Here is a 27,561-nt window from a genome sequence, read left to right as displayed (position 1 = left end):
CTCCGAGAGGGGCGGAGGAATCGAACTCGGGTCGGCCATGTTGGCCGCTTGTAAGGCGAACGCCCTACCCGCTGTGCTATCGCTCCAGCCTTTTAAATTAAATTCTTTATTTTTATTTTATTTGGTTTGGGGACCACACCTAGTGGTTGCCAGAGATTCCTCCAGGCTCTGTGTTTAGGGATCACTCCCAGAAGCGTTCAGGGGATCAAACATGATGCCAGGGCTTGAACTCATGTCAGTCACGCACAAGGCAAGCGCCCTACCCGCTGTACTCTCTCCGGCCCCAGATTCATCCTTTTTATACTATAAAATTCAGTAGGATATTTTGTTAACTGTGTAAGCATTGGTGTTGTGAATTCCAAGAATGTTTTCATTGCTTTCAAGAAGAAACTATCTCCCCATTACTCATTAAACAGACCCTCCTGACCTCAGTCTCATCCACTAAACTGCTTCCTGTTCACCACAAACCTACTTCTTATTCACCACTAAATTACTTCCTGTTCATTACAAACCCATTTCCTAGTCACCACTAAATTCCTTCTTGTTCGCCACAAACCTACTTCCTAGTCACCACTAAACTAATTCCTGTTCACTGCAAACCTACTTTCTATTTACCACTAAGCTATATCCTATTTACCACAAACCTATTTCCTATTCACCATTAAACTGTATCCTGCTATATCCATCACAAACCTACTTCCTATGCACCACCAAACTACTTTGCTGTTCACCACAAACCTACTTCCTGTTCAAAATGAAACTACTTCCTGCTCCCTGGATATTCCATATGCATAAAATCACAGTCCCAGGGTATCTTTTGAGTGACTTTGAGGTTCACCTGTGTAGCAGTTTGGGGCCTGTGCGTCTGTGCTGTGTGGGAGAATCCCCCTGGCCTGGATGGACCCCGCTCTGTTCATGGATGCTGTCTGGGGGCCTCCCTGGGGCCTCTGAGTGCCCATGTCTCCTTGGGCAGAGGTCCTGGTTCTTTGGGGCATCTAGTGGGAAGCTCCCCGAGGGAGTCCCACAGCTTAGAGCACAGAAGCTCTTCTCTGCACTGTCTGTTCTCCATGTTTCTCTCTAGTTCCCGCTTGTGGCCGACTTGTTCCACGATGACAAAGACCCCGTCCCTGCCACCACCGCTGCCAGTAAGGGCTCGTCCTCGAAGATCAACATCCGCTCGGCCAGACCCCCCCTGAAGGCCTCCAACAAGGAGCACAAGAAAACCGTGGGCCACCAGGTTGGCTGAGGGCTACAGCGGGCAGAGGAATGGCGGAGGGGGTGGCTGGTTCAAACCCAGCGTCCAGCTCTGTGTCCTCCAATCTCTTCTGGGAAGGGGTGGGGGGGACCGATAGAGAAGGAAAGGGGGACCGGGAGCCCTAGAGCCCACCATGCATCCCCACAGAGGGCCCTGGGGACAGCCCGCAGGCCCCATGCAGGTGTTTGCGGGTGTCATTTGATCTGCCCCATGGCAGGCCCTGGACACCCTGGCCTGTCCGTGGCTGGTGCCGGGCCTGCTTTGGGCTGCTCATGTCATGCCCGTCCCAGCTCCAGGCCGTCCGCTCTTACTCCACTCTAGCAGTGACAAACAGCCCTCACGGGCCTACACACGTGACCCATGATCTGGGTTGAACACGTGGGGCTTCTTCCCCCAGCTGCAAGGAGCTCCCCCAGCGCCAGAGGCCTAAAGGGCCTGATGGGGGTCAGCAAGGATGCCAGCAGTGTAGGCGTGCAGTGTCCGCCCCCCCGCCCCCGCACCCACCAGCGGGCCTGATGCCCTTGTCTCCCGCCCGGGAGTCACCCGCCTCCCTCTCACCCCCAGTTCCGTGCCTCCCTGCACCTGCTCATGGAGACTCTGAACGCCACGACACCACACTACGTCCGCTGCATCAAGCCCAACGACGAGAAGCTCCCATTCCAGTACGTGCCGCTTCCAGCCCCTGCCCCGCGGGCCCTTCCAGGGACTGTGGGACTCGGCGATGATGAGCCAGGCGCTGCCCAGGCTCTGCCGTCCGGGTTCCTGGTGGGGGGAGAGAAGGGGCAGCTCCCCGGCGGCACCTCTGGGTCTTGAGTGGTCACTCCCTGCAGAGGCCAGACTGCTGGTTGGACGGCCAGGCTTCTCCTGCTCCGAATTCCCTGGCCATGGTTGGCAGGTCCCTCGCGGGGTGGCATCTGTTCACCAGCTGCTTCCAGCAGAAAAGGGGCTTGTTGGCAGAGCTGCTGTGTGGAAGATGGGGATGGGGTGTGAAGGGCAGAGCTGCCGTGGGTCCGGGAAGGGCGGGCCAGGCTGGGTTCCAGCTCTGCTGCCATCAGCCATGACCTTGGACGGCTCCTGCAGGGGAACCAGCCGGAGACTTTGAAAGCAACTGTCCTGTCCCAGGGACCCATTTGCTAAGATCCAGGGCTTCCTCCCAGTAAACACGGCAGCGGCGGGGCGTGGCTCAGTGGTACCACACTGGCCTTGAGTGGGTGAGGCCTAGGTTCATCCCAGCACTGCCAACAGTGTTTTTAGAAAAAGTCCAACCAAGTCCACTCCCAATGGCTTGATACAGGCCAGTCTGTCTTTGGTTTCTTCCCTTGTGGTGAGACGATCATTCTCTGGGGCTGATAGTGCAGTGGTTAGCACCACCTGCCTGGGTTCTGTCCTTGGCACCATGAGGTTCCCTGATCATTGCCACACCTGGCAGCCCAGGTGATCCTCAGACGGACCTGTGGGCCTGAGTGACTTTGCTGACCGAGACTGACTGAGACTCACTGGCCTGGGCCCTTGGGCCTCCTGAGAGCAGCTTTGGAGCCCCAACACCCTCATCAATAAAATGATGACCCTGAACTGGGGGCACAGCTCAGCATGCTGGAGCACATGCCTGGCATATGGGGGCCTGGCTTCACTGCTCCTGGCCCCACTGCAGGGCAGGGTCTAGCAGAGAGCCACTGGCCACGACCCTGGACTCCCTGAGCACTGCTGGGGAGAGCCAGGAGAGGGGGAGGGGATTATTCTGATAAAAGTTCTGGGAGATTTAAAAAAATATATATATATATGTATATATATGTATATATATATAATGGGTCAACTCAGAGACAGTGACACACCTACCTGTATGTATGATAGAACACACCCATCTCTGGCGGTCCTAGAAACACAGTGCTGTCCCCTCCTGTGCCCAGTGCCCTCAGCCTCTGCTCCCTGCGGCCTCTGCTCCCTGGTCTTGCTCTCCGGGCACTGTAGGGAGCAGAGCATCCTCTTGCGGGCCGGAGATCGGAGCCTGATACAGTCGTGACAGCTAGACGCGTCTCAGAGGTTGCCCGATGCCCTTCGGAGCGCAGGGCATTGTGTGTGGGACTGGCCAGGCCTGCACGTGCCTGTGTGAGGGTCCCAGCTGCCCCCCCAGCCCCCCAGACTTGTCCTCTCACTGCCCGTTTGTCTTTGCGCAGCTTTGACCCCAGGAGAGCAGTGCAGCAACTCCGGGCGTGCGGGGTGCTCGAGACCATCCGGATCAGTGCGGCCGGCTACCCGTCCAGGTACGTGCGCCGGGGCTTCTGCAGGTGCCACCTCACCCCCACCAGCCAGAAACTTAACCCCCCAAATGGTCTCCGTGCTGTGGGCCCAGTGCTGATGCTGACAGGATTAGCTGGAAGGGGCTGGGACGATAGGAAGTTTGCCTTGCACATGCTGACCCATGTTTGATTCTCGGCACCCCAGCTGGTCCCCTGAGCACCGCCAGGAGTGAACCCTGAGTACCACTAGGTGTGACCCAAACCCCCACTCCATCGAACATCTTCATGACTTCATATCTGAATTCTTTGTCAGACAGAGAGGCGAGTAGCACCTAGAGAGGATTCTGGACTCTTTTCATCGTCTTCCCCACGTGGTGGGGATTTACGTTGTTTCTTCATGTTGGTGTGTAGGTATGAGGACTAGATTTCTTGGTATGACTAAACTGCCTGCGGCCGCGTTAGCGTCCAGCTGCCTAAAATCAGGCCACGCCCACTTCTACCAAAGCCACGCCCACTTCCGAAGAGACCACGCCCCCACGGGAACCTGGTGTGTGGGGGTGGCGGTAAAGGCTGGGTGGGGAAGAAGACCAGCACAGCTTTGGGGATGAAGAGCCAAACCCCCACTCCAACTCCCCGTTTCCCCCCCTTCCCGTGCCCTCCCCCAAAAAAGAACTTACATTTGGGCATGGGAGTCAAGTCAACAGAGACCCACGTGGGCGGCGTTTCTAGCTAATCAGGGAGGGGTTCATGAGAGTCATATGAGAACGCCCCTTTACTCATCCCCTTCACCCCCCTTTCATGGTGGGGAGGGCCAGCATTGTACCCACCACCGGGACGACGTGGTGGCTGAGTAGCCCCTGTGTCCAGTGCTGCTGACACACATGAGCTCTGCAGGTGTCCCCACTGGTGCTCCCCACACCCACCTCCTGCTTTCCTCACTGAGGCCACAGCCCTGCATGTCAGTGGGTTACCCCCCCCACCATGAGCCTCGTCACCTGCTCCTGAGACACCACGTCCTCAGAGTTCACCCACAGCGCAGAGGGCACCAAGCGTCCCTTCTGTCTGTCAGCAGAATCCTTTTCAGAGTCTGAGATGGCGGATGTAATCTGAGTTTTTTTTTTTTAACTGTGGTCAGTTTTCACGGGGCCGGCTCAGTGTCTGCTGCAGTCATGCCAGGACGGTGGGTCCCCCCGTGGGCCTTACCTGAAAGCCGGGTGTGTCTGTGAGGTGGTCGCGGGACCAGTGTTGCACAGGGCACACTCTGGTCAGCTGGAGCCCCGCAGAGGCGGGGAATGGCCCCCAGCCTGTGCCTCGGCCCAAGGAGCAAGTAGATGGGTCTCCTGGGTCAGAACTCTTCTTTCACTCAGCAGAATAGTCGAACTCATGCCTTGGATTGTTGTGATGAATGACCCAAGATGTCCAAAGTCCTCCATGCCGTGAGGTGGACACTTGGGCATTGTGCAGGACGCTCACTGTTGTTCCCTACCAGAGTGGGCCACTGCATCCCTGCAGATGCTGTCAGCTAGGTTAAGTTTGCATTCCAGATTCCCAGTCGGGACTTTCACTTCTAGGCTTATCATTGACTTGCAATATGGTTACATCTCCGGGATTTCGCTTCACATGTCTCTGAGTGCGTGACTGTCTGTCTTCAGTCGTCCTGTCACCAGAAACACCCCTTGGCTCTTTCCTCGTGCACCCCACCCTTGGTCACCACCAGAGTTTTCAGAGTCTCAGAGTCGGTTCTCTTGTTTCTCGTCACTTCATTTGCCGTAATTATTCCCCTTATGAGTAGAACCATCCCAGTTGTCTTTCATTCCCTTGCGTATCTGCAGCCTGACCTCCGGAGCCTTGTGTCCCCTGTGTCCCCGAGGGCCCAATTTCGGTGTTGTGAATGCAGCATGCGGGTCCCTGGGGGAGACACACCTCAGCTAATTTGGTCATCCGTGATGACTGTATGGGGGGGTGGGGCTGCCATGGGGACAGGTGCACACGCTTTTCCAAAATAGCCTTCGCTCTCCTGGCCCTTCCCATAGCTGCCTCCGAGCAGTGTTGCCGCGTCCCGTGTAGAGAAAGCCCCAGTCTCATTTCTGTGGAACCCCGATGTGTCCGCCTGCTTCCAGCAAGCATCCTGCACTCCCGGGACGCCCCCGCACCTGGAGTGGTTACGCTCCGGGTTATCTGGCATCTGTCAGAGCAGCCGGACCAAGCTGCCCCGTGCTCTGGGGAATAGACCGAAAACCGTGGGATCTGCCGTGCCCCATGACCGCGCCTGCAGGGTGCAGAGACCCCCCGGGGAGTAGCGTGCCACCCCGCCGAGCTGGTCTTTGTGGCTGATGCATCATTGGTATGAATGGTTGCAGGGAGGGGTGTCTGGAAGACTGGGCACGGGGATGTGTGCAAATGAGACCTTGAGCAGCGCGTCCCTGGGGGGACCTGTGTCTGTCTAAGGAATGAAGCCACTGCGTCGCTGGGAATCTCCCTGCTGGAGAGAATCATTTAGCCGTCAGAAACGGCAGAGGGTGTGGATTCCTGGGGTGCTTGGCCCGCCGCAGTCACACAAGGCAGAGAAGGCCTCTGCCCGCCCTGGCCCCTGGGCACAGCCTTGCAGCGCCAGCCTGTGTCCCCACAGTGGCCACGTGTCCTGCCCCCAATCCCATTTTGGCTCTTGCACGGAGCTGGTTGTGCGCAGGGGGGAGGGGAGAGAGCTCGTGCTGGCAGGAGCCTGGAGGTGGCGGGCTTCTGTCCACCGTGGTGGCTGCGTCCCCTGCTTAGTCCTTCTCCTCTGGGCCTCATCCTGTGAGGAGCAGCTGGCCATGTGCCGGCAGCCCCCGGAGAATAGAAAAGCACCAGCTGTGTCCTCTGCTGGCCCCCTCTAGTGCAAGCAATGACCCCCAAAACCTGAACCCAGGGTAGGGCAGGCCAGGGAGGAGTGAAGGGGACGGTTGAGGGGTCGGTGTGGAGGCAGTGCGAGCGGCCACATGAGGTTCCAGGACTTGGGCAGCTGGACCCAGAAGTGGCTTCTCTGCCCCCCACCTCCTGCTGGGTGTCCTGGCTGTGGGCCCCACTCACCCCACCCCATCACAGCCATATAGAAATAATTGCCCACCCTCCATGCTTCCTGGCCCCTTCACAGGTACCCCCGGACCCCCTAAGTGACTGTCCCTCCCCCCTCCCCTCCAAAGTCTCAGGCAGCGTTGCTGTATGTTATGGTGGGGCCCCCCGCACCTTTCACTTTTGTGAACGCAGCTGGGTTGGACAGGACAAGGGAGGCAGGAGAGCCGCTCCCTCGGGGGACAGGCCACCATTGCTGCCCACGTCCACTCAAGCTCAGCGTGGCTCCAGAGCACCACCTTTCACAGGATCCTCTCCGAGCAGGTGTGAGAAAGGGTGGATGGGAGCGTTTCTGCCCCCAGACTGCCCTCCGGAGCAGAAGCTGGGAAGGAGACCCTACCATTCACCCAGACACGGGGTTTTCCCCTCCCTTTCATTATTTGGCTCTGATGGGGGTCCGGGTAGGCCCAGCCACACCCCTGGGGGTGATTCTGTGGAGAGAAGCCGTGGACAGGGCCACTACACTGGAACCCTCTCACTCCACATGCTCCCCTAGTGAAGGGCACCTCTGGCAGCGTGCCATGGGCCAGCGTGGTCACCCTGCTACTGTGGGAGGGAAGACACGTGTGTCGTGTGTTTCCCCTCTCAGGGTACCATTTGGTCATTTTGATGGTCTGACTGAGAGACTCGGGGTGGGGGGGCAGGGACAGAGAGAGGTGAGGAGACTGGGGGTCACCACATTCTTGGCTGTGGGAAGGCTGCACGGCACACAGGTTTCAGAGCGACCCCCGGGCAGTTCCGTGCGCACCCATGCAGGGAGCTGCCATTGATTCCTTTTCTTCCTGCGTTTTTGCTGCAAGTGACCAAGAAGCACCTAGGACTTTCCCGAGAGGAACGTGGCAAAGGGAGGGCACCTTTTTGTTGTTGTTGTTTTTTCTTTTTGGGTCACACCTGACAATGCACAGGGTTACTCCTGGCTCTGAACTCAGAAATTACTCCTGGTGGTGCTTGGGGGACCATATGGGATGCTGAGAATCGAACCCTGGTCAGCCGCATGCAAGGCAAACAACCTACCCGCTGTACTATCGCTCTAGCCCCAGAGAGGGTGCCTCTGGGGCCGGGTTGCAAGGCTCATGCCAGGGAGAAGCATTCTCCGGCCATCCACACCTGTGGCCTGGCTCTGCCTGCCAGGCGTCGGACGTCGACCTTGTATAGCTACAGACCAGCACCTGCCCACAATGCCATTCAGGGACCGGGCAGTTGTGACTGGGGTGTTGGTTAGACCAGTGGCTTCCGGCCTTTCTGTGCCCCCACACCAACCTCAATCCTGAGGGATGGTTGAAGACCACAGCCCGCGAGCCCCAGCCGCAGGGCACGGCCCTATACCAACCTCGGATGCTGAGGGCAGCCCCCTCTCCCCGCAACTCCCTGGCACCCACACCAGCTTCAGGACACCTGTCTATTTATATCCTCCTAAGAATTGTGGCTCTCTGAGAGCCATCTGATTTAAGACGACAATGCATCATTCACCATGAAGTGCGCTGCCAGGGCTGAGAAATGGGCTCCTTCGCCCGCCCCGAAGCACAGTGATGGATGCCGTGTCCGGGACAGAGGCCGCCATGGCCCACCACCCGCTCCCTCTCCTCCGTGTCATCTGCCTCTGCCTGGCGTCTGCCTCTCTGTCCCTGCTTCAGAGCAGCTTTGTGTCCCGAAGGAATTATGCAGCCAACGCGCCACTTCACCAGCGAAGGCGGGGGCAGGGAGGGGGCAGGGGGACCCTTGGACGCCGCAGTGAGTCTAAAAGAGGCAGATCTTCCCTGACCGTCCACTCTCCTGCGTGCTTCTGTCTCTTCTGCAAACCCCCCCCCCCGCCACCCCCAAAACCTTGGCGGTGTTTTCTGAAAAGAATCCTTCCTTCCCCATCCCCCACACCCTACAGAGAAACTCCTAGAGGGCAGGCTGGGAGGAGTTCGAGGCTAGAAGATGGATGACAGAGGCCCGGCTGTAACCTGGCCAACGCTCCTTTCTGACCCCGGTTGCACGCACGCACGGAGCCCCTTGCCCGAACTGTGTGAACTGTTTCTCGGGCAAAAGCAGTTGCAGATGGAAACAGTTCAAGAAGCGCTTATTTCAGATGTGCTTATCTACGGTTCCCTTGCCTCCTCCCCTCCCCAGGCCAGCCCTCACCTGCTCTGGATTTCCGGAGATCCCCCTGTGTGTGCCATAGCACAGACAGGGAGTCCCGGCGGGCCACCTTCCCGGAGGGAGATGCCCTCGGTCAGGGCTCATCCATGCGGGGGTCTTTGCTTTCACTGCTGGACACACCTCGTTTCCCCTCACCCACCACCGTCTCCCCCTGGACGTTCTCTTTTCTCCTTGGGTCCCAGCGTTGGGGGTGTCACTGTGGAGGCTGTGTGGAGATGTGTGTTTCTGTTCCCTGGTGTTGTCCATTGATGGTTGTGTGAGGACAAGTGTTTCTGTTCTCTCGTATGCCCACCAATGGCTGTGTGGAGATGTGTGTTTCTGTTCCTTCGTGGTGCCCGCTGATGAGGTTTGAGAATGGGGGTGCCCACTCAGAGCTCATGTGCCTTTGTGTGGAGACCGCATCAGGCTCTGGGGAAGTCTCAGATAGTGGGTGCCCCCCTCAGCCCCGGGAACAGGCTGCAGCATTCCTGTGAGCTTCTCTTCACTGTATTTGGTTTTGACTTGGGCCTGTGTTGCCCTTGTGGTCAGGAACATGCTGTAAAGCCGACGATACTGGGGAGGAGGAAAGGTCCCCCGGCCCCCACTGGGGCGTCCTGAGCAGTGTTGCTGGAGTACGAGGACACAGGGCCTCTGGTTTCTACACTAGACAAACAGGCCTGGGGCAGGCAGTGCCATGTGCACCAGCCCTGCAGAGCACCAGCATCTGTGCAGGCGTGTCCTCGCATCAGCACCCGCCAAGCCGCGTCTCCTCTCAGCCACATGCTGCGGTTCTCAGAGGGCACCAGAGACGGGGGTGGGAGAGGCACAGGCCACCCCAGGATGAGGCAGGGAAGGCTAGGCACTAGAGCAGGAGAGCACTGGGGCCCTCCGTGACCAGCCGGCTCCCCACAGGTGGACCTACCATGACTTCTTCAACCGCTACCGGGTGCTGGTGAGGAAGAAAGACCTGGCCAACACGGACAAGAAGGCCGTCTGCAGGTCGGTCCTGGAGAGCCTCCTCAAGGTGAGTGGGGCATGCACACACGCTCATGTGCCCACACATCACACATGCACACACACTCACGTGTGCACTCACAGTCACTCCAACACATGGACTCACAGTCACATTCACATATGCTCGTACAGTCACACATGCACTCACACACACCCTCACTCCACACTCACACATACATGCACTCATACACACAGACTCACCCACACATACATGCTCTCACACATACGCATGCGCTTAGACTCACAAACACTATGCACTTACAGTCACACGATCGCACACACACACACACACACATTCACACACACCCTCACTGACATACACACATATGCATTCTCACACTCACACACATGCACTCACAGTAACACAATCACACACACAGGCACAAACTTTACTCACCCAACATTCACACATACATGCTCTCACACTCATACACACATGCACTCATCCTCACGCACTCACACTCATATACACCCACACACTCACTCCACTCCCCCACACACGCCCTGGAAATTGGGGAGGGGCTCTGAACCGCCCTTTGGAAGCCCTGTTGCTTCTCCTGGGAGCCCTTTCAGAAATGCCCATCTGTTGGACTGCATCGGCACCTTTGAGTAAATCTCCTTTCCGTATGGAGAGCAGCAGCATCTCCACACGTCAGCGTGTGAGGAAGGCGAGATCCTTTGCACAACCCCTGGTGGGAGGCAGCTGGTTGAGGGCTGCCACCCTGGTACTGCTGACCGCCCCCTGCCTCTGCCTCTGACCTGGGACCCAGTGGGGAAGGGGCCAGTGCCTACCGGCCACACACAGTCCCTGATGCTGTAGTTTTCCTCAGAGCAATGTGAGCTCACACCAGCACCCCAGACTGGAGAGCCCTAAGGACGGGCCCTGGTGGGGTGGGGACCAGCTCCAGGCCCACAGAGGTTGTGGGGTGGGGCCTGTCCCCAGAATCCACTGTGAGGGAAATCTTGCCTGGTAGACACACAACATTGGCCCCAAAGCTGCCACCTGCCAGGAAAAGTCGTTCCTCTGGAGGGTTACCAGAGGATGAGGACTTGAGTGGGCTGTGGCTGGGCCATGGACGCAGCTGCCCAGGGAGCACTTGGCCTTTCTGCTGTCTGGCTCGGTGGCCATTCGGCCTGATGCTCACGGGACACCCACCACCCTCTCCCCTTGCGAAGGATCCCGACAAGTTCCAGTTCGGCCGCACCAAGATCTTCTTCCGGGCAGGCCAGGTGGCCCACCTGGAGAAGCTGCGGGCCAACAGGTTCCGGACGGCCACCATCATGATCCAGAAGACCGTGCGGGGCTGGCTGCAGAGGGTGCGGTACCGCCGGCTGCGGGGGGCCACCTTGACGCTGCAGCGCTACTGCCGGGGGCACATGGCTCGCAGGTGAGCCAAGCCGAGACATGGTTGGTGGGCGGGCAGGACCCTCGGCCCTGCCCTGAGGGGCCCCTGCTGGGCTCTGGCTACACCCATGTACCCCAGCGCCTGGGCCTCTTTGACCCCGTCTACCTAAGGGGGGGTCCCCTGTACTCCGCCACCCCAGCCTGGTGCAGAGAGAGGGGTGGCCTGGCTGAGAGTGGGCGGGGCTTTGTGGACAAGTGGGCGGGGCATGGGTGTGGGGCGGGGCTTGGCTGAGGGGGCGGGGCTTCGTAGGGAAGGGGTTATGAAGAGTAGGAAGGGTGTGGGCAGCTGCATGGAGAGAGGGCAGGTCTTTGTGGATTGGTGGGTGGGGCCTGGGTGGGGTAGGTGGGGTCTTGGCGAGTGGGCGGGGGTTGTGGATTAGTGGATGGGGCCTGTGGGTGGGCGGGGCTTTTGCAAGTGGGAGGGGTCTGACAGGTGGGCGGGGCGGGTGTGGCCAGCAGAATGGAGCTTGTGTTCCTGAGGGTCTCAGAGTGCCCTGTGACCCTGCTGTCCCCCTGCAGGCTGGCTGAGCATCTGCGCAGGACCCGGGCGGCCGTGGTGCTCCAGAAGCAGTACCGCATGCACAGGGCCCGCCAGTCCTACCGACGTGTGCGTGACGCCATTGTGGTCATCCAGGCCTTCACCCGGGGCATGTTCGTGAGAAGAACCTACCTCCAGGTGCGTGGTCTCCTACCAAAGGGGCACGAGGTCGAAGCCTCAGAGCTCACTACTGCAGATGATCGTCATCCACACATCCTGGGTTGGGCACCCGACTTCCAAGAAATCTCACTTCTACTCTCGCCAACTCCTTCCCAAAGACCCACAGGGCATGTCCTAGTCAGGGCTCTTGAAGCAGCAGAAGCAGCAGGGGACATGCATGTACAGTGTGTGTGTAGGCGTGACCATGTAGAGTCTTCTCATTTAGGGGCCGAGCAGCAGTACAGCAGCCAGTGTGTTGGTTTTGCATGCAGCTGAGTGGTGGTTAAACTCTGACACTGGCGTGTACCACCAGTAGCTCATATTGTACCGCCAAAGGTGTACCCTAGTGCATTAAATTGTTTTGATACAGGGGCCAGAGAAATAGTACAGCAGGTGGGGTATTTGCCTTGCACACAGCCAACCCAGGTTCAGTCCCCAGCATTCCATATGTTCCCCCAAGTACCACCAGGAGTAATTCCTGAATGCAGAGCCAGCAGTAATACCCCTGAGTACTGCCGGGTGTGACCCAAAAAAGCAAAAAAATAATAAAAATAAAATGGTTTGGTAAACAAAAATTAGTGCCATATAATTGAAAACAATTATTTATTGAGACATTTACTCAAAATTTCGATTTAAAGCTTTGATTAGAAAAATAGTAGGATATATCCACGCACCCACCAGAAGGTGAGACACTCAGTTGTGGTTCAGGTGTGGTGCTCCCATCCCTGAGCTGCCGTGGGTGCCCAGGGAGAATCTTCCTTCCCCTCTGCTCCCTGTCCCTGGGACACCTCAAACCTTGTCCCGAGTATCTCAGCCGGAATGTGGAGGCCTCTCCAACATGAAGGTTTTCACACTGTGATTTCCTAACCAGTGAAGCAAATGTTAAAAAAAAAAAAAAACTTGGGGACAGGGGACCTGCCTATGAGGAGGCTCCTGCAGAGCCCAGCTAGAGCAGGGCCACAGCGCCAGCTCCCACCTCTGCTCCTCTGCCCGCTCTCCTGATGCCCGTCCAGCCCTGGGCCGGCTCCGGGGCTGCCCACATGCCCACCCACCAGTGCTTGTCCCCACAGGTCCTCACGGAGCACAAGGCCACCGTCATCCAGAAGCACGTGCGTGGCTGGATGGCACGCAAGCGCTTCCAGCAGCTCCGGGATGCCGCCGTGCTGATCCAGTGCGCCTTCCGGATGCTCAAGGCCAGGCGGGCTCTGAAGGCCCTCAAGATCGAGGCCCGCTCGGCCGAGCACCTGAAACGCCTCAACGTGGGCATGGAGAACAAGGTGGTCCAGCTGCAGCGCAAGATCGATGACCAGGTTAGTGCTGGGTGCGGCTGGCCTGGGTGTATCGGGGAGAGACAGCTTCATGCCTTTGGGGACCTGCGTGTGCCTGGCTGCATGGGCACTTTGCAGAGGTGAAGCAAAAGGGGCTGAGCTGGGGTATTTGGGCGACTCGAGCGTATTCCACCTGAACCAGGAGGTTCCAAGGAGCAGCCCCAGGCTCTGGCAGTGGGAGGTTGCGGGGAGGAGCATGGCCGGCAGAGATGGAGGGAAGAATCAGGTGGACTCTTCCCGCCGAGCTTCCAGAAGGAGCTGGGTCCTGCCGGCCCTTCTGAAACTCAGCTGAACCCTAATCGGGACACAAAACAGCCCACCCGGGGCAGAGTGGGAGTGCTGGGTGCTTGCCATGGTCAGTCCTGGGGAGCCGGCCTCGGCCAGCCTGTGATGAGATGTGGGTCCTAGAGGTGGGGAGGAGGGCTGCTCCCTGGAGCTGGGCATCGCGGTGCCCAGTGGAGAGCGTCACAGGGGGCACTGCCACTGGCCATTGGGCTCCTGGGCAGAGGAGAAGCCCAGGGACCAGCAGACTGTGGGCACGTCTGCCCCCTCCCGGGAACTGTAAGTCCTGGCTGGGGTTGCTCATTCCCAAAGCTGATCTGAGAAGTTAAAAATAAATCGCCGTTTTATAATCCATGTGCTTGAACAGCCAAAGAGAAGCGGGCTTAAATGGCCTATTTTTGAAAAACGCTGTTTCGCTTGAAGCTTCCTGCCTGGCAAATGTCTGTGAGAGGTGGCAGGTGCCAGCCACCCTGGCCGGTGCCCTGGCTGCCGAGGACGACCAGAAGGGGGTAGGGCTGGGGGGGACACAATTAGGGCTGGCTTCCTGGCATCGCTTTCCAGGTTGCCTGGTGCTGTGTGCCAGGCACTCCCTCAGGGAATCCTTGCTGCATGCGTATGAGATAATATTATTCCTGTTTTGCACGGGGACACAGAGAGGGGTTCTAGCCTGCCCAAGGTCACACAGCAAGGAGACCAGCTGAAACTTGAGCCTGGCTCCAGGGTCTTCCTGCCACCTCGAACTCAATTGTCTGCCCACGAGGGGAGCATGAGAATCCCTCCATCCAAAGAAAGTCTTACCTCTTTGGGGGTGCCCTGCTGGCAGGGATGTGGAGCCCCGAGTCACTGAATGGCCTCAGCAGCTCCGTGTGCATAAGCTGCTAAATCAGCATAATCCCCGTCCCCACAGCTCTGGCTGGTGCTTGGTGCAGTGTCTGAGCAGACGGCCCCGTGGTTTAGAGGTCAGTGCTCCGCTCCACTAACCCACGGTGTTCTGCAGCCAGAGGTGAGGGAGACACATGTGCCCGGGCCGCTGGACACTGCTGGTCTCGGTGAACTCGCCGTCACGGGCACTTATTGGCTCAGCTACACTCATAATCATGGCATCTTGCATGCGCCCAACCCCAGTTCAACCCCTGTCATCACTGGGGTCCCCTGAGCACCACCAGGAGTGATCCCTGAGCACAGGCAGATGTGGCCGCAGTAACAAACATCAGAAACCTGGAGCGAGAAGTCAGCAGAGGGGAGATTGAGGATGGGACCTGATGAGGGTGGTGGGCAAAGTTCACCTCAGACGTTGCACACCCAGCCGGGGGATGAGAAACAGGATCACTTCTGAGCCCAAGGCCTCCGGGGGTCCCAGATAGGGGCGGAGGGCAGTGGGGCTGGGAAGACGCTGTCCCTGGTGCTGGGCTGTTCCCGTGCCTTTGGCTGGCGCTGGCCCTGGTTCTGATCCGCTCCTGACTCTAGTGGGCCTCATCTTCCAGTGTCCCTCAGCAGTAAACACAGTGGCTGTGGTTCCCCGGGACCCCCAGAGCAGGCCTGAGAGGTGACATTTTTTCAGTCAGAACCTGTGCGTGTGTCCGACCCGGCCAGCTGTACTCAAGGTCATCACGTCAGAGCTGAGGTCGGCCGAACTCGCACTCCTTTGGTGGTAAGGGTGAAGGTGCTTAGGCCTCTCCAGGCACGAGGTTAGGCCTAACTCTGTCTCGTCTGGGAAAATATGGCACCATCATCCAAACTCGGTCAGCAGTGTGTTCAAGGCTCCTGGGTCCTGGCCACCTTGTGGGTGCTCTATCACTGCACGCATGTTTTGTGACTCGTGGGAGTGCATACAGATGTGGGGAGAGCACTGTTCATGTCTCCTGCACCTGACTCCTCTCTGCTGTGAGGCTGATTCCAGGCTGCCTCAGCTTCTGGGCGGTTCAGCCAATAACTGTATTTAACCTGGGGCTCCTGCAGAGACAGCGATGGCCAATCACCGGTCATGGTTTGCTGCAGGCTTGATTATTCAGGACCTGCACCTGCTCCCCACCCCTCCCCCCCACAGTCCCTTGCTGCTTTGCTGATACTCCTTGGAGCACTGATACACACGCAGACACACGTGTGCACTTATGTACACATTGCACACACACGTGTACATGCACACACCTGTGAAGTCAGCCACTAGTCTCGGCCCTGTCCCTGCGGTACCTGTGCCTGGCGTGCAGGGCTGGGCTCTCCCTTACCTATCACCTGTGCGGGCGTGGGACTGTGCCCCCTCTGTGGATTGAGGGGCCCAGAGGCCAAAGTCAGTTCTGCCAGGTAAGCTGGCAGGCGTTGTGGAGGGTCCCAGGGCCCATGGCAGGGCCCCCTTGGAAATGTTGAAGCTCAACTAGGTTGCAGCTCTCTGCCTGCGAGTCCGGGAGGGGGGGGGTCCCTGGAAAGAGCAGGAACAGCTGCTGGCAAAGGCAGCAGAGTGGGGAGCCGGCCTGAGTGTGGGGGTGCCACCCCGCGCCCGTCTCTCTCCAGCGTGGGCTGTCTTGGAGCTGTGGGGAAAGCACGTGTGCAGATAGGCATGCACTGACCACAAGCATCGGTCCCACAGACCTCCTCACCCCTGCGTCCCCGCCACCCACCTAACTAACCCCCGCTCTCTGCATCTCTCCCCTGCCCGCTCGGCCGGTGCCCTCCTAGAACAAGGAGTTCAAGACGCTGTCGGAGCAGCTGTCAGCGGCCACGTCCACGCACTCCATGGAGGTGGCCAGGCTGAAGAAGGAGCTGGCCCAGTACCAGCGTAGCCGCGAGGAGGACAGCAGCCCCCGGCTGCAGAGCGAGCTGGAGAGCCTGCGGGACGAGCTGCGGAGAGCGCAGGACGAGCGCACGGTCCTGGAGGACGAGCACGCCAGGGAGAAGAGCGAGCTGAGAAAGGTAGGAGGGGGGTTGGGACGGGGGCAGGGGGGAGGGCAGGTAGGAGGGGCGGGGGGCTGGGACTGGGGGCGGGTAGGAGGGGCCAAGGATGGAGGGCGAGGCCCACAGTGATGGACAGGCCAGCAGCATAGCCCCTGTGCACCAATTCCCTCCAACAGTGCAGTTGCCACAGGCTTCATTGGGACTTACACATCCCTCAGGGTGCCTCATTGACAGATGCACATTACAGCGGCCCACTTTAGTGTCTGGCTTCTTAAACTAGGGGGAGGCGAACCGGGGAGGTTGAGGCACCGTCTTACCTGAGTTGCTGGTGACTGAACGTGGGGAAGGTTTCCAAACATGCAACGGCCACTGTCACTGTCACTGTCCTCCCGTTGTTCATCGATTTGCTCGAGCGGGCCCAGTAGCGTCTCCAGTGTGAGACTTGTTGTTACTGTGTTTGGTATATCGAATACGTCATGGGGAGCTTGCCAGGCTTTGCCGTGAGGGCGAGATACGACCAGAAATTAAAAAAAAAATTCAAATTTGAGAGTCATAAACCCGAGGCATTTCTGGCAACGCCAACCCATGCTGCAAAAGGAGCATCCAGGGGAACTGCTTACAGAGCCCTGCTCTGGGCGTGCCCCACCCCCCGCCCCAAGAGGCACACTTGGTGGACTCCCTGGTCCACCTTGTCCATCCCACAAGGACTCACCTTTGGCTGAGCTCGCAAGCCTCGTGTCCAGCCTATGTCCGCTGCCCGGCACTCTGGGTGAGAGGACATACCAGGCAGCTGCCTTTCCTCCCTGGCCTCTCGGGAAGCACCGACCACGTCTCTGCCCAGCTCCCTGCTACCTCGGCCTGTGCGGGCAGGGCTGGGCGCTCCTCGAAGCCATGGCAGCCTCTGGCCTCCCCCATGCCAAGCAGCCAGACGGAGGAGTGTCTCTTCCCAGGCTGGTGTGGCGGGAAGGGATTTGCTCGTCCTGGCACTGGGTCTGGGAACACTCAGGGACCCCACTCAGGAAGAGAATGTCTGGGGGTGCCCAGGGGCACCCCTGCCTCAAGGGCCACAAGGGGCAGCCTCTCTGGGGGCCAGCAAGTCCTCTCTGGGTCTAGGAACTGTGGGGCCCCCAGCACATTGTGGAGCCGATGGCCTTCTGTGGCGGGCACCCCTCAAGTGGTCTGGCCCAGCCAACATGCCCCCTCAGCCTTGTGCCCTGGAGCAGGGCCTGCGAGCACTTGGGTCCCCCCGGGAAGCTGTCCCACTACAGGTTGGCCACTTTGAGCTCCCGGCAACAGGGCCTAGAGGCCACCCAGGACCCAGAGATGACGGTTCTGTGTGCAGAACCAGCCCCTGGAGGGTGGTGGGCAGCCCCAGGCCAGTGGTTTGGGTATCTTCCCCCGATGGTGAGGGTGACAGGGCAGAGCAGGACTGACGTGTGCTGAGACTCACTGAGGATGGATGTGCGACTGTCCTCCAGGGAGCGGGAGGGCCGGGCGTCGAGCATGTCCCTCTCATGTGAAGGCCCTGGGCTCCTCCCCCGCACCTCACAGCCCAGGAGCCTGTGGACAGCCGCCACAGTGCCGAGGCGGAGACCTTGGGCTGGATGCAAGCCTACCTTCCTCACTGTTCTGAGCTCCTGCACCCCTGCCCTGAGCCTCCTTCACTTCACACCCCCCAGCTCCCTGGCACCTGCTCCTCCTTCGTGTCCCCCTGGGACCGCCTAAGAGAGGGGAGCGTGGGGCGTCCCTCCTCTTCCGGGAGCTGGGAAGCACTTGCGGGGGAAATAACAGAAGCGTGTTTGGATCGGCCAGAGTGGGGAGCCACATGGGTCTCCACCCTTCCACCCAGTGCAGGGTGGGGGCCAATGGTGCAGCTCACCCTGGCTCTGGGCAGCACAGGGCATGGGTGTGGGGGAGGTGGGTCTACAGGGGGCTCACGGGGGGTTCTGGGGCTTCCAGAAAATACAATGGGGGTCTGTTGCACTTGCTCCTATTGGAGAATAGACCCATTTCCCATCCTCCTGCAGGGCAGCTAGTCCTCTGCAATTCTCTTAACCAAGTCTGAATCATTCCTTTTTAAAATTCTGTGCAAATGTGTTCAATACTAAACAGCAAAAGAAAAAATACATATCATTTGATGCTCAGGGGTCACTCCCGGCAGGGCTGGGGGAACCCTCTGGGGTGCCATGCAGAACAAACATGCCCTACCTGCTCCAGCCCCAGATCATCATTATTTTGAAATAAATGCCCATCTTGCTCTGTTAAAATTCTTCTTTGACCAGACCTTCTTCCCCAGTTTCTATTTCCTTTCCTCTCTTCTTGTTCTTACCTTGTCTCTTGGACCCGCCCTGCCTATCCCCCACCCCCCACCCCATTTCCTTTTGTGTAAGGTGGGGAGCCAACCCTGCAGTGGTCAGTCTGTGTCCATTCAGATACATGTCCTGCCCGGGGCTGCCCCTGGGTGGCCTCAGCCATGAAGCTCCCAGTTGGCGGGGTTGGGAGCGAGGGGTGAGAGTTTTGGGGGGGAACGTGCCCTGGGGCGCCCGGTCCCCTCAGTCTCGCCTGCCAGGGGGAGTTTCCTTTCCACCCACACTGTCCCCCTGAACATGACGGTAACTTGGGCCCATTCCATCTTGGATGCAAAGACTACGTGTGCATCACAGGAAGGGGGGTCCAGGCCTCGTGGGGAATCTCAAGGGGAGCCTCAGGCCCCCGGCAGAGACCCGTGTCTCTGCTCTCCCAGCGCGTGGCCGAGCTGGAGCAGGAGAACGCGCTCCTCAAGGACGAGAAGGAGCAGCTCAACCTCCAGATCCGGAACCAGTCCACAGGTGAGCCCCGGCCCCCCATGCCCCTCCTGCACCACGCTGAGTGGAGTGACCCTCTGGTCGGGCCGAGCTGCTGGGCCCCCCGGGCGTTGAGGGGCCTCACTCAGACTCACCGGCCCCACTGGAGGGGCAGGGCCGGGCACTGGACTTGGAGTCGGGGCCGTGGGGAGCTTGGACTCAGGATCCCCAACCACCCGTCAGCCTCCCCCCACCTCTGATTCTTCATCCATCCTGCAAACAGGCAGGGCGCCCCTCCCCCTCCGGGCAGCAGTGAGGGCTCCGGCACCCCCGGGAGCACCTGGTGGGGCACTTCGGGTCAGTGGCCATGGCTGTGTGTGGCCGCCCAGGTCCCTGAGGGCCACCCCGCCCCTGTGAGGTGTTGCTGAAGGGGGTCTCTGGGGTCAGCTCCCCGCCCCTGTCTCTCGAGCAACCCCCACACCCCAGTTCTTCTCACCTGTCTGCCTGTGGCCTTTGCACACCCACCCTCTCCCCATTTCTTGATCCCTTTGTCCACCAGCATGAGGGCTGGGCTTTGGGTGGGGGGGCCCAAACCTGGCCCCTTGCAAGGCCCTTTCATGTTGCTCTGCGCCCGGTGAGGCTCCCACATGGAGGTGGGAAAGGCGCTTCGTGCCCTGACCAGCCTGGCTGTCCCCACTCGGGTCTCCCTCCATCTCCCCACCCTCCCACCCCGCCCCCCCCCCCGAGAGATGCCAGCTGGTACGGGGGAGGCAGTGGCACAGACCGGACGCTCCCGTGGCAAGGTGGACATGGACCTGTCACCCTGTGGGCCCCAGAGAGCGGTTCGGCTCTGTGTCCCCCACCCATACCCCACGGGAGCCCGAGCCCACCAGGCCTGGCCCAGCACCCCGCTCTGCACCTGCCCCCCTAGACCAGTCTGCCCGGAACTCGGCCCAGGGGGAGGCCCTGGCGGCCAAGGAGCTGGAGGAGGAGCGAGCCCGCTACCAGAACCTCGTGAAGGAGTACTCGCGGCTCGAGCAGAGATACGACACCTTGCGGGATGAGATGACCATCATCAAGGCAAGGAGCGACCACCGCCCCTCCCCCCGCCCCCTGGGCTCTCCCACCTCAGGTGGCCAGACCCGCTGCCCCCCTGTCCCTTCATCGTCCTGGTGGGAAGTTGCTGGGTGCTGATTCATTCTCAGCAGCGCGTCTCCCTCCCGAGGCCTTATAAGGGGGCTGGGGAGTTAACGGGAGATGTGGCCCAAGCATACGCCTTCCCTCTTGTTTCCCCTCTGGGAAAGGCCCGGGTTGAAATGAGACAGGCGTGTGGGAGTTCGAATCCCGGCTTTAATGGTAGAGTTTGCAGCAGAAGGGGACCCTGAGGGGTGGGGGTGAGAGGGGGCGGGTATTGTGGGTGTGAGGGGGCCTGGCCCGTTCTCCTGATCGTGGATCAAAGGTGGTACACATAGGAAGCACCTTTTGTACCCCAACTCAGCAAGTCCCTCCAGAAATTCATATTCAGACAGGCCTCAGTAAGTTCGCTGCAGAGAAACCAGGAAGAGAGGGCTGAATTAGAACAGAGGTGGAAATCGAAAAATTTCTTCCCAGATTCAGTTTTCAGTCTCAGAGCCAAATTAGATGCAAAGAGAGAGGGGGGAGGTAATTTGGGGAGTGTCACCCCAGTGGTGCTCAGGGGTTATTCCTGGCTCGGCACTCAGGAATTACTCCTCGTGGGCTCTGGGAGCCACAAGGGATGACGGGGATCGAACCCAGGTCAGCTGCGTGCCCGGCAGGCGCCCTCCCCACTGGACGGTCACTCCAGGAGGAGAAGGTATTTTTAAATGAACAGTGTAAACATAGGCTCCCGAACTAGCCTGGGCTGATGCCCCCTTTTCAGAAGAAGACATCTCGCATCGCCCTGAACTCTGCTTTTAGTGAACAGAAAGTGTCTCCCCCTCAGGGGCAGTTTCACACTCTTGGGGCCAGATGTGTGTGCGTGGGGGCCCATTTCCCATATGCTTAGCATTTCCATAAACGTCTGTGGTGTGCGCACTGGGCTATGGGGCTCAGGGAGACAGAACGTTCTTTTCCGGCAGGAGGCTGCCCCAGGGCTGCCTCTGCGGGGCTGGGGTCAGGACCCTCCCTCCATGGTAAGAGCCTCCCTCCAGGGCCTGACTCTCCAAGGAGAAGGCTGAAGCAAGCTCACCCCGCCTTGGAGTTCTGCCCTCTTCCCCCTGCTGCTAGAGAGATTGTCCGTGGCAGTGGCTCGGGCTAGCCCTCACTCCTCCACAGAATGGCTCTTGTGTGGGAGATGACACCGCAGTCCAGCACTAGGGCTGCTGACCCTTGAGAGGGAGTCGTTCTGACACGCAGATATTCCTGACGTTTTCCATTTCCCCCTCTACAGCAAACCCCAGGCCATCGGCGGAACCCATCCAACCAAAGTAGCTTAGAATCGGACTCCAATAACCCGTCCATCTCCACGTCTGAGGTTGGAGACACAGAGGACACCCTCCAGCAGGTGGAGGTGAGGACGCCAGGCGCGTGGCAAGGGTGCTGGCTCCCCGCCAAGGCTAACCCACTTGTTGGGGGTGGAGAGTGGAGCATACCAAGCCCGTTCTTGACAGCAGGACTCAGGAACTGTGTGTTTGTATGGACTGCATTTTCCCATGGGCTCCGGATCATATGGACTGCTTGTTTGTGTGAACTGTTTCCCATGGACTGTGTGTGCACATGGACCAGGGGATCATGTGGACTGTGTATTCATACAGCCCACAGGATCACGTGGACTGTGTGTTCACTTGAACCACAAGATCACGTGGACTGTGTTCATTTGAACCACAGGATCATGTGGACTGTGTATTCACTTGAACCACAATATCATGTGGACTGTGTGTTCATTTGGACAATAGTATCACATGGACTGTGTGTTCACTTGGACCATAGGATCTCATGGACTATGTGTTCACATGGACTGCATGTTTACGTGGGCTACAGCCTCACATGCACAGTATTCACACGAACTGCATGTTCACATGGATGTCAGGACTACCTGTACTTTGTGTTTACTTGGACCACAGGATGACGTGGACTGGATGTTCATATGGCCCACGGGATCACATGGACTGTGTGTTCACGTGGCCCATGGGATCACCTGGACTGTGTGTTTACTCACACCACAGGATCACATGGTCTGTGTTTATATGGATTGCGTGTTCACATGGAACATGGGATCATGTGGACTCTGTTTATGTGGACCAAGGATCACATGCACTGTGTTTCCATGGGCTGCATGTTCACTTGGACCACAAGATCACGTGGATTGTGTGATCACTTGGACCACAGTGTCACATGAGCTGTGTGTTCACTTGGACTGTTTATTTACATGGTGTGAGGTAAAGTCAGCCTAACCCACGACCTTTAAGATAAGAAATGATTGGTGGTGGAAAGACAGAGAGAAAAAGGAAGCAGAAAAAATGAAAAGTGAGCAGAGGCTGGTGCCAGCTGGCATCTGTGCTGTAGACAGGGAGAGGAGCAGACCCCGAGGGACAGAGCTGCCTGGGTGTCCCGAATGCGACCGATGCTCTGACATGCACTGTCCTCCGCAGGAAGCCGGCCTGGAGAAGGCCGCCATGGACCTGACCGTCTTCCTGAAGCTGCAGAAGAGGGTGCGGGAGCTGGAGCAGGAGCGGAGGAAGCTGCAGGCACAGCTGGAGAAGCGCGAGCAGGACAGCCAGCAGGGCCAGGTGCGGGCGGCCAGGCTGGGTCAGGGTGGGCTCCGTGGGACAGCCCCCTTGGGCTCCAAGGGACAGCTCCCCGGGGCTCGCTCCACAGGGCCCATCCCCGCGCTGTGCAGAGCAGGGCTGCCCCCCTGATGTGGCAAAGGGTCTGCACTGGGGTTGAGCAGGGGCTGGCGTGAGAGTGAAATCTCAGTGGGCAGGCTGGAGCCATAGCACAGCACAGTGGGTGGGGCGTTTACCTTGCAAGTGGTCAACCCAGGTTCAGTTCCCAGCATCCCATATGGCTCCCCGAGCACCGCCAGGAGTAACTCCTGAGTGCAGAGCCAGGAGTAACCCCTGAGCATCACCAGGTGTGACCCAAAAAGGAAAAAAAAAGAAAATAAATCTCAGTGGACAGCGGGCAGCAAGAGGGAGCTGGGCCGCCCTTGAAATAGTTTGGCTTGGTTTGGGGGCCACACCCGGCAGTGCTCGGGGGCTCCTCCTGGCTCTGCCCTCAGGGGAACAAATGGGGTGGCACGGGTCAGCTGCGTGCAAGGCAAGCTCCCAAGGGCCACTCTTCCCAAACCTGGATCTGGCCTGAATCGAGTCTCTGCTTTGCCCCCTGGGGTGACTCAGTCCCTGCCCCCCCAATGTGTCTGTGCCCCTGAGTCTGGGAAGGACCCTGTGGATGTCCCGGACACATCGCCTCATCTCAGGGACCCAGTGAGCACCTCTGCTCCATGACCCCTGTGGGTGCCAGGGTTTGTAGGGACACCGTGTTCATCCCAAGAGCTCTGCTGGGGACAGTGAGTGCCTGGAGGGGACAAGCCCTCAGGGATGCAGCCCGGGCAGGTGCCCCCATGGTGCGGGAGGTGCACGGGCCCCTCCGACAGAAGCCAGACTGCTCAGGACACAGGCCAGAGCGTGGATCCTGTCTGGGCCCTGAGCTGCCCCATGCAGGGCGTGTTTCCTCTCTGTGTCCCCGGCCCTCCCCGGCCCCTTTCTCTGCCTGCCTCACCCCTGGATCACACTGACCAAGCTGTTTCCACTGAGAAGTGCCGTTTGCAGGGACTGGAGTTTGGGGCTGGCGTGTATCTCTCTTTGGAGCATCGGCCCCAGGGACACGCACTCCAACCCCTACATACGTGTGGATACTGGTGGGACCCGTATGACTGGCAGTGTGCAGGGCTGAGGCAGGCAGGGTCAGTGATGATTACTGTGTGGACCCGGAGCTGCAGGCTGCAATGGAAGGTGGCGCAGCCTTCTGGACGGTGTGGGGGTGTCTCTGCTCAGGGGTGTGGGTCTTTGGTCAGGGGTGTACGTGTGTGCATGTGTGTATGTGTATGTGTGCATATGTGTCTGGTCAGGTGTGCGTTCATGCATGCGTGTATGTGTGCATATTTGTGTGTCTCTGGTCATGTGTATGTATGTGGGGTGTGTGTTTCTGGTCAGGTGTGTATGTGTGTGTCGGCATGTGTGTATGTGTGTTGGTGTGTCACCGGTCAGGAATGGGTATGTGAGGTATATGTGTATGTGGTGTCTCTGACCAGGGGTGTGTGGGTGTGTCTTTGGTCCAGTGTGTGTATGTGTGTCTGTGTGTGTGTGTGTGTGTATGTGGGGTATGTATCTCTGGTCAGGAGTGTGTGTGAGGTGTGTGTATTTCTGGTCAGGTGTGTGTATGTGCGATGTATGTGTGTATGTGGGGTGTGTCTCTCTGGTCAGGAGTGTGGGGTTTGTGTGTCTCTGGTCAGGTGTGTGCATGGTGGGTGTATGTGTGTATGTGGGGTGTCTCTGGTCAGGTGTGTGTGTGTGGAGGCGGTGCAGGCACAGGCTCCCTGCGGCCGTCTCAGAGCACTGTCTGTGGGGGTGGGTCCCGTAGCCCGGCTCACCTTCCCCTCTGTCTCCGCAGGTGGATCCAGCCAAGAACGAGGCGGACTTGGCCCAGGACGAGGATCTGGCCTACAACAGTCTGAAGGTGAGGCCGCAGGGCGGGCAGGGCGGCGGGGGGGAGGGGGGGTGCCTGCCTGCTCCTCGAGAGACGGGAGTCCCTGTTCCCCCCCCAGAGAGGCGGGTGCGGGCACAGCCGGGGTGCATGCGTGCTGCTGAAAGCTGTGCCCTCACTCAGCGCTGGGCACGAAGCCCACAGGTCTCCCCGCGCCCCGCCCCGGTTCCACGTCTGCACCCCAGCTGGGGCTCAACCCCCCACCTCACAGGCCAGACGCCTGAGCTGGTGCTCCGGGAGTTTCGGGGTCACCCTCTCTGGGGTCACCCTCAGCCACACGCGAGGGAGTTTCCCCTTTCGAGTCTACTCCGCTGTGAGAGCGGGTCCCGCCACGCAGGAAGCCCTTGGCTCGCTGCTAGTTCATCATGAAGGATGGGGCCAGGGCGAGGCGTGGTGGGCAGAGGCCAGGCTCCCGGGTGCCCCAGCCCAGTACCCAAGCCCCAGAGCACAGGGTGGATGGGAGCCTCCACCCACAGGCCTGACTGAGGAGTAAATCACTGGCCACCGGTCACCCAGCCGGTTCTTCTCGCCTCTGCAAGGGGGTCGGTCCTGCTTGCATCCAGAACCACGTGGTGCCCAGAGATGCCTCCCTTGTGCACTGGCCCCCAGGGCTGCCCCCGAGCAGGGCACCTTAGAACCGGCTCCCACCCTGGGCTTCCCCCGCTTGTGCCTCTGGGCCGTGGCTCACGGCCTGTTAGCAGACAGGACCCTCCCTGCGCTGGCCACCGCCCCTGAAATGCCTCAGGCTCCAGGGTGCCCAGCAACTGCCCCCAGTGCTCCCCTCCGGAGGGTGGCACGCTCCCTGACAGAGGACACTGGCCAGGTCACTCTTGAGGCAGCATACAAACCCTTCACTCCCTTGGACACTCCCCTGAGGCCTGGACTCCCTCATGACCACCCGCCAGGGCTGCCCCTGTTTCTGCAGAGTGGTCATCTCCTCACGTGCTTATGCACCATCCAGAAATAGACACAGGTCTGGAGGGAGGGACACTGGGTACCATCTCCCACCCCACCCCGGGGACTCCTGTCCAGTGACCGGGTCGGCATGCATGGCCTTTCTCCCTGCTGCCACGAAGCTCTGGGGGCCGGTTAGGGGAGGGACCAGGGTCTCCTTCTGAGAGCCAGGGACCGGGCCCTGGGCCCTGGGCCCGGGGGTAACGGGCACCACGCTTGGGCCCCCTCCCAGAGGCAAGAGCTGGAGTCGGAGAACAAGAAGCTGAAGAACGACCTGAATGAGCTGAGGAAAGCCGTGGCCGCCCACGCCGCCCAGGGCAGCCCCCCACCCGGCTCCCCCGACGGCTACAGCCTGCTGCTCAACCAGCTCAAGCTGGCGCACGAGGAGCTGGAGGTGCGCAAGGAGGAGGTGCTCATCCTGAGGACACAGATCGTCAGCGCCGACCAGCGCCGGCAATCCGGGAAGAACATGGTAAGGGCCCAGGCCAGCTCGGAGGCCTGTCCACGGGGGTCTGGCACCACAGGAGAGTCTTTGCCTCTCGTCTCTCGAAAGCAGAGCAGAGCAGTGGCTGCCCCCTCACTCAGCATGACCACGAAAGACTTGGCCAGAAGTTTCTAGAATCTTCCAAGGTTACGCCAGTGGGTTCTTGTCCAAAAGGAACAGGACCGAACAAGGGTCACGGCCTGCTGGGCCTCCCTTCACTTCCTTCTTCACCTCATGCTTTGCCCTGTTAGGTGCTGTTCCTGAGGTGGAGAAACCTCTCCCTGTGTCACGGGGGCAGGTCCAGCCTGATGCTTGCCCTAATGTTTTCCCTTCCGGGACTGTGAAGCAGAGGACGGAGGCCTCTGGGCTCACTCTGGCCTCCCTCAGTGGCATTGCCCACGGGTGGCATGAGGGGGAGGGGCAGGGAGGAGGGAGGAGGAGTCCAAATATGGCCAATTTGGGAGGCTGGAGCAATAGCAAAGCAGGGAGGGCGTTTGCCTTGCACACGGCCAACCTGGGTTCGATTCCCAGCATCCCATAAGGTCCCCCCAGCACCACCAGGAGTAATTCCTGAGTGCAGAGCCAGGAGTAACCCCAGAGCATCACCAGGTGTGACCCAAAAAGCAAAAAAAAATATATATATGGCCAGTTTTCACCATGTCCTCAGCATGTGGGGTGTCCCCTCGTCCTTGGGCTCAGTCCCTGCCCTGTCCCCCAGACACCCCACGCTTGATGCCTCATCATTCTGGATCCTTCCCATCTGTTTTTTGGGAGTTAGGAGCCACACCTGGTGATGCTCAGGGCTTACTCCTGGCCCTGTACTCGGGGGTCACCCCTGGGGGTTCTTGGGAGAACATCTGGGAAGTCGGGGACCGAATCTGGGTCAGCCACATGCAGAGCAAGCACCTTCCCCGGTGCGCTGTCTCTCCGGCCTGCACTGTGGCTGCTGCAGTCACCTTCCTGCTCGGATTTAAGCACCAGCATCCAGGGCGTGCTGGGCCCCGAGCTCTGTTTCCCCACCCTGGTGACCACGCAGTCACTGTGGCGGCTGTGTGTGTGACGTGGGCTGTTCTTCCCACCCGGCCCTCCCAGGACATCAATGCCAGGACGAGCTGGCCCAACAGCGAGAAGCACGTGGACCAGGAGGACGCCATCGAGGCCTACCACGGGGTCTGCCAGACCAACAGGTAGCCCGACCCCGCAGGCTCCCACCCTCTCATTGCCTAGCGGCAGGACCTCTAGCCGAGAGCACCAGGCAGCGCCCCCCACCACCA

At 59.4% G+C, this 27,561-nt stretch overlaps 1 protein-coding gene across 2 annotated transcripts in view; it reads left to right on the top strand.

Annotated features, from left to right (window-relative positions):
* MYO5B (myosin VB) overlaps positions 1-27,561 on the top strand; it is a 194,338-nt gene that overhangs the window by 147,256 nt on the left and 19,521 nt on the right. For both annotated transcript variants that reach the window (XM_056138147.1, XM_056138146.1), the window contains exons 15-29: positions 1,082-1,237; positions 1,820-1,917; positions 3,430-3,516; positions 9,640-9,751; positions 10,918-11,129; positions 11,666-11,822; positions 12,914-13,153; positions 16,127-16,360; positions 19,086-19,170; positions 20,057-20,205; positions 21,536-21,655; positions 22,737-22,874; positions 24,757-24,822; positions 26,036-26,275; positions 27,380-27,474. In XM_056138147.1, the coding sequence (XP_055994122.1) occupies positions 1,082-1,237; positions 1,820-1,917; positions 3,430-3,516; positions 9,640-9,751; positions 10,918-11,129; positions 11,666-11,822; positions 12,914-13,153; positions 16,127-16,360; positions 19,086-19,170; positions 20,057-20,205; positions 21,536-21,655; positions 22,737-22,874; positions 24,757-24,822; positions 26,036-26,275; positions 27,380-27,474 (2,189 nt within the window). The remainder of the gene's footprint in view (positions 1-1,081; positions 1,238-1,819; positions 1,918-3,429; positions 3,517-9,639; positions 9,752-10,917; positions 11,130-11,665; positions 11,823-12,913; positions 13,154-16,126; positions 16,361-19,085; positions 19,171-20,056; positions 20,206-21,535; positions 21,656-22,736; positions 22,875-24,756; positions 24,823-26,035; positions 26,276-27,379; positions 27,475-27,561) is intronic.

Source organism: Sorex fumeus, unplaced genomic scaffold (assembly GCF_029834395.1).
Source record: "Sorex fumeus unplaced genomic scaffold, SorFum_2.1 ptg000128l, whole genome shotgun sequence".
Taxonomy (NCBI): domain Eukaryota; kingdom Metazoa; phylum Chordata; class Mammalia; order Eulipotyphla; family Soricidae; genus Sorex; species Sorex fumeus.
The sequence above is the reverse complement of the archived record's forward strand: the minus strand, read 5'-3'. Positions and strand labels throughout refer to the sequence as shown.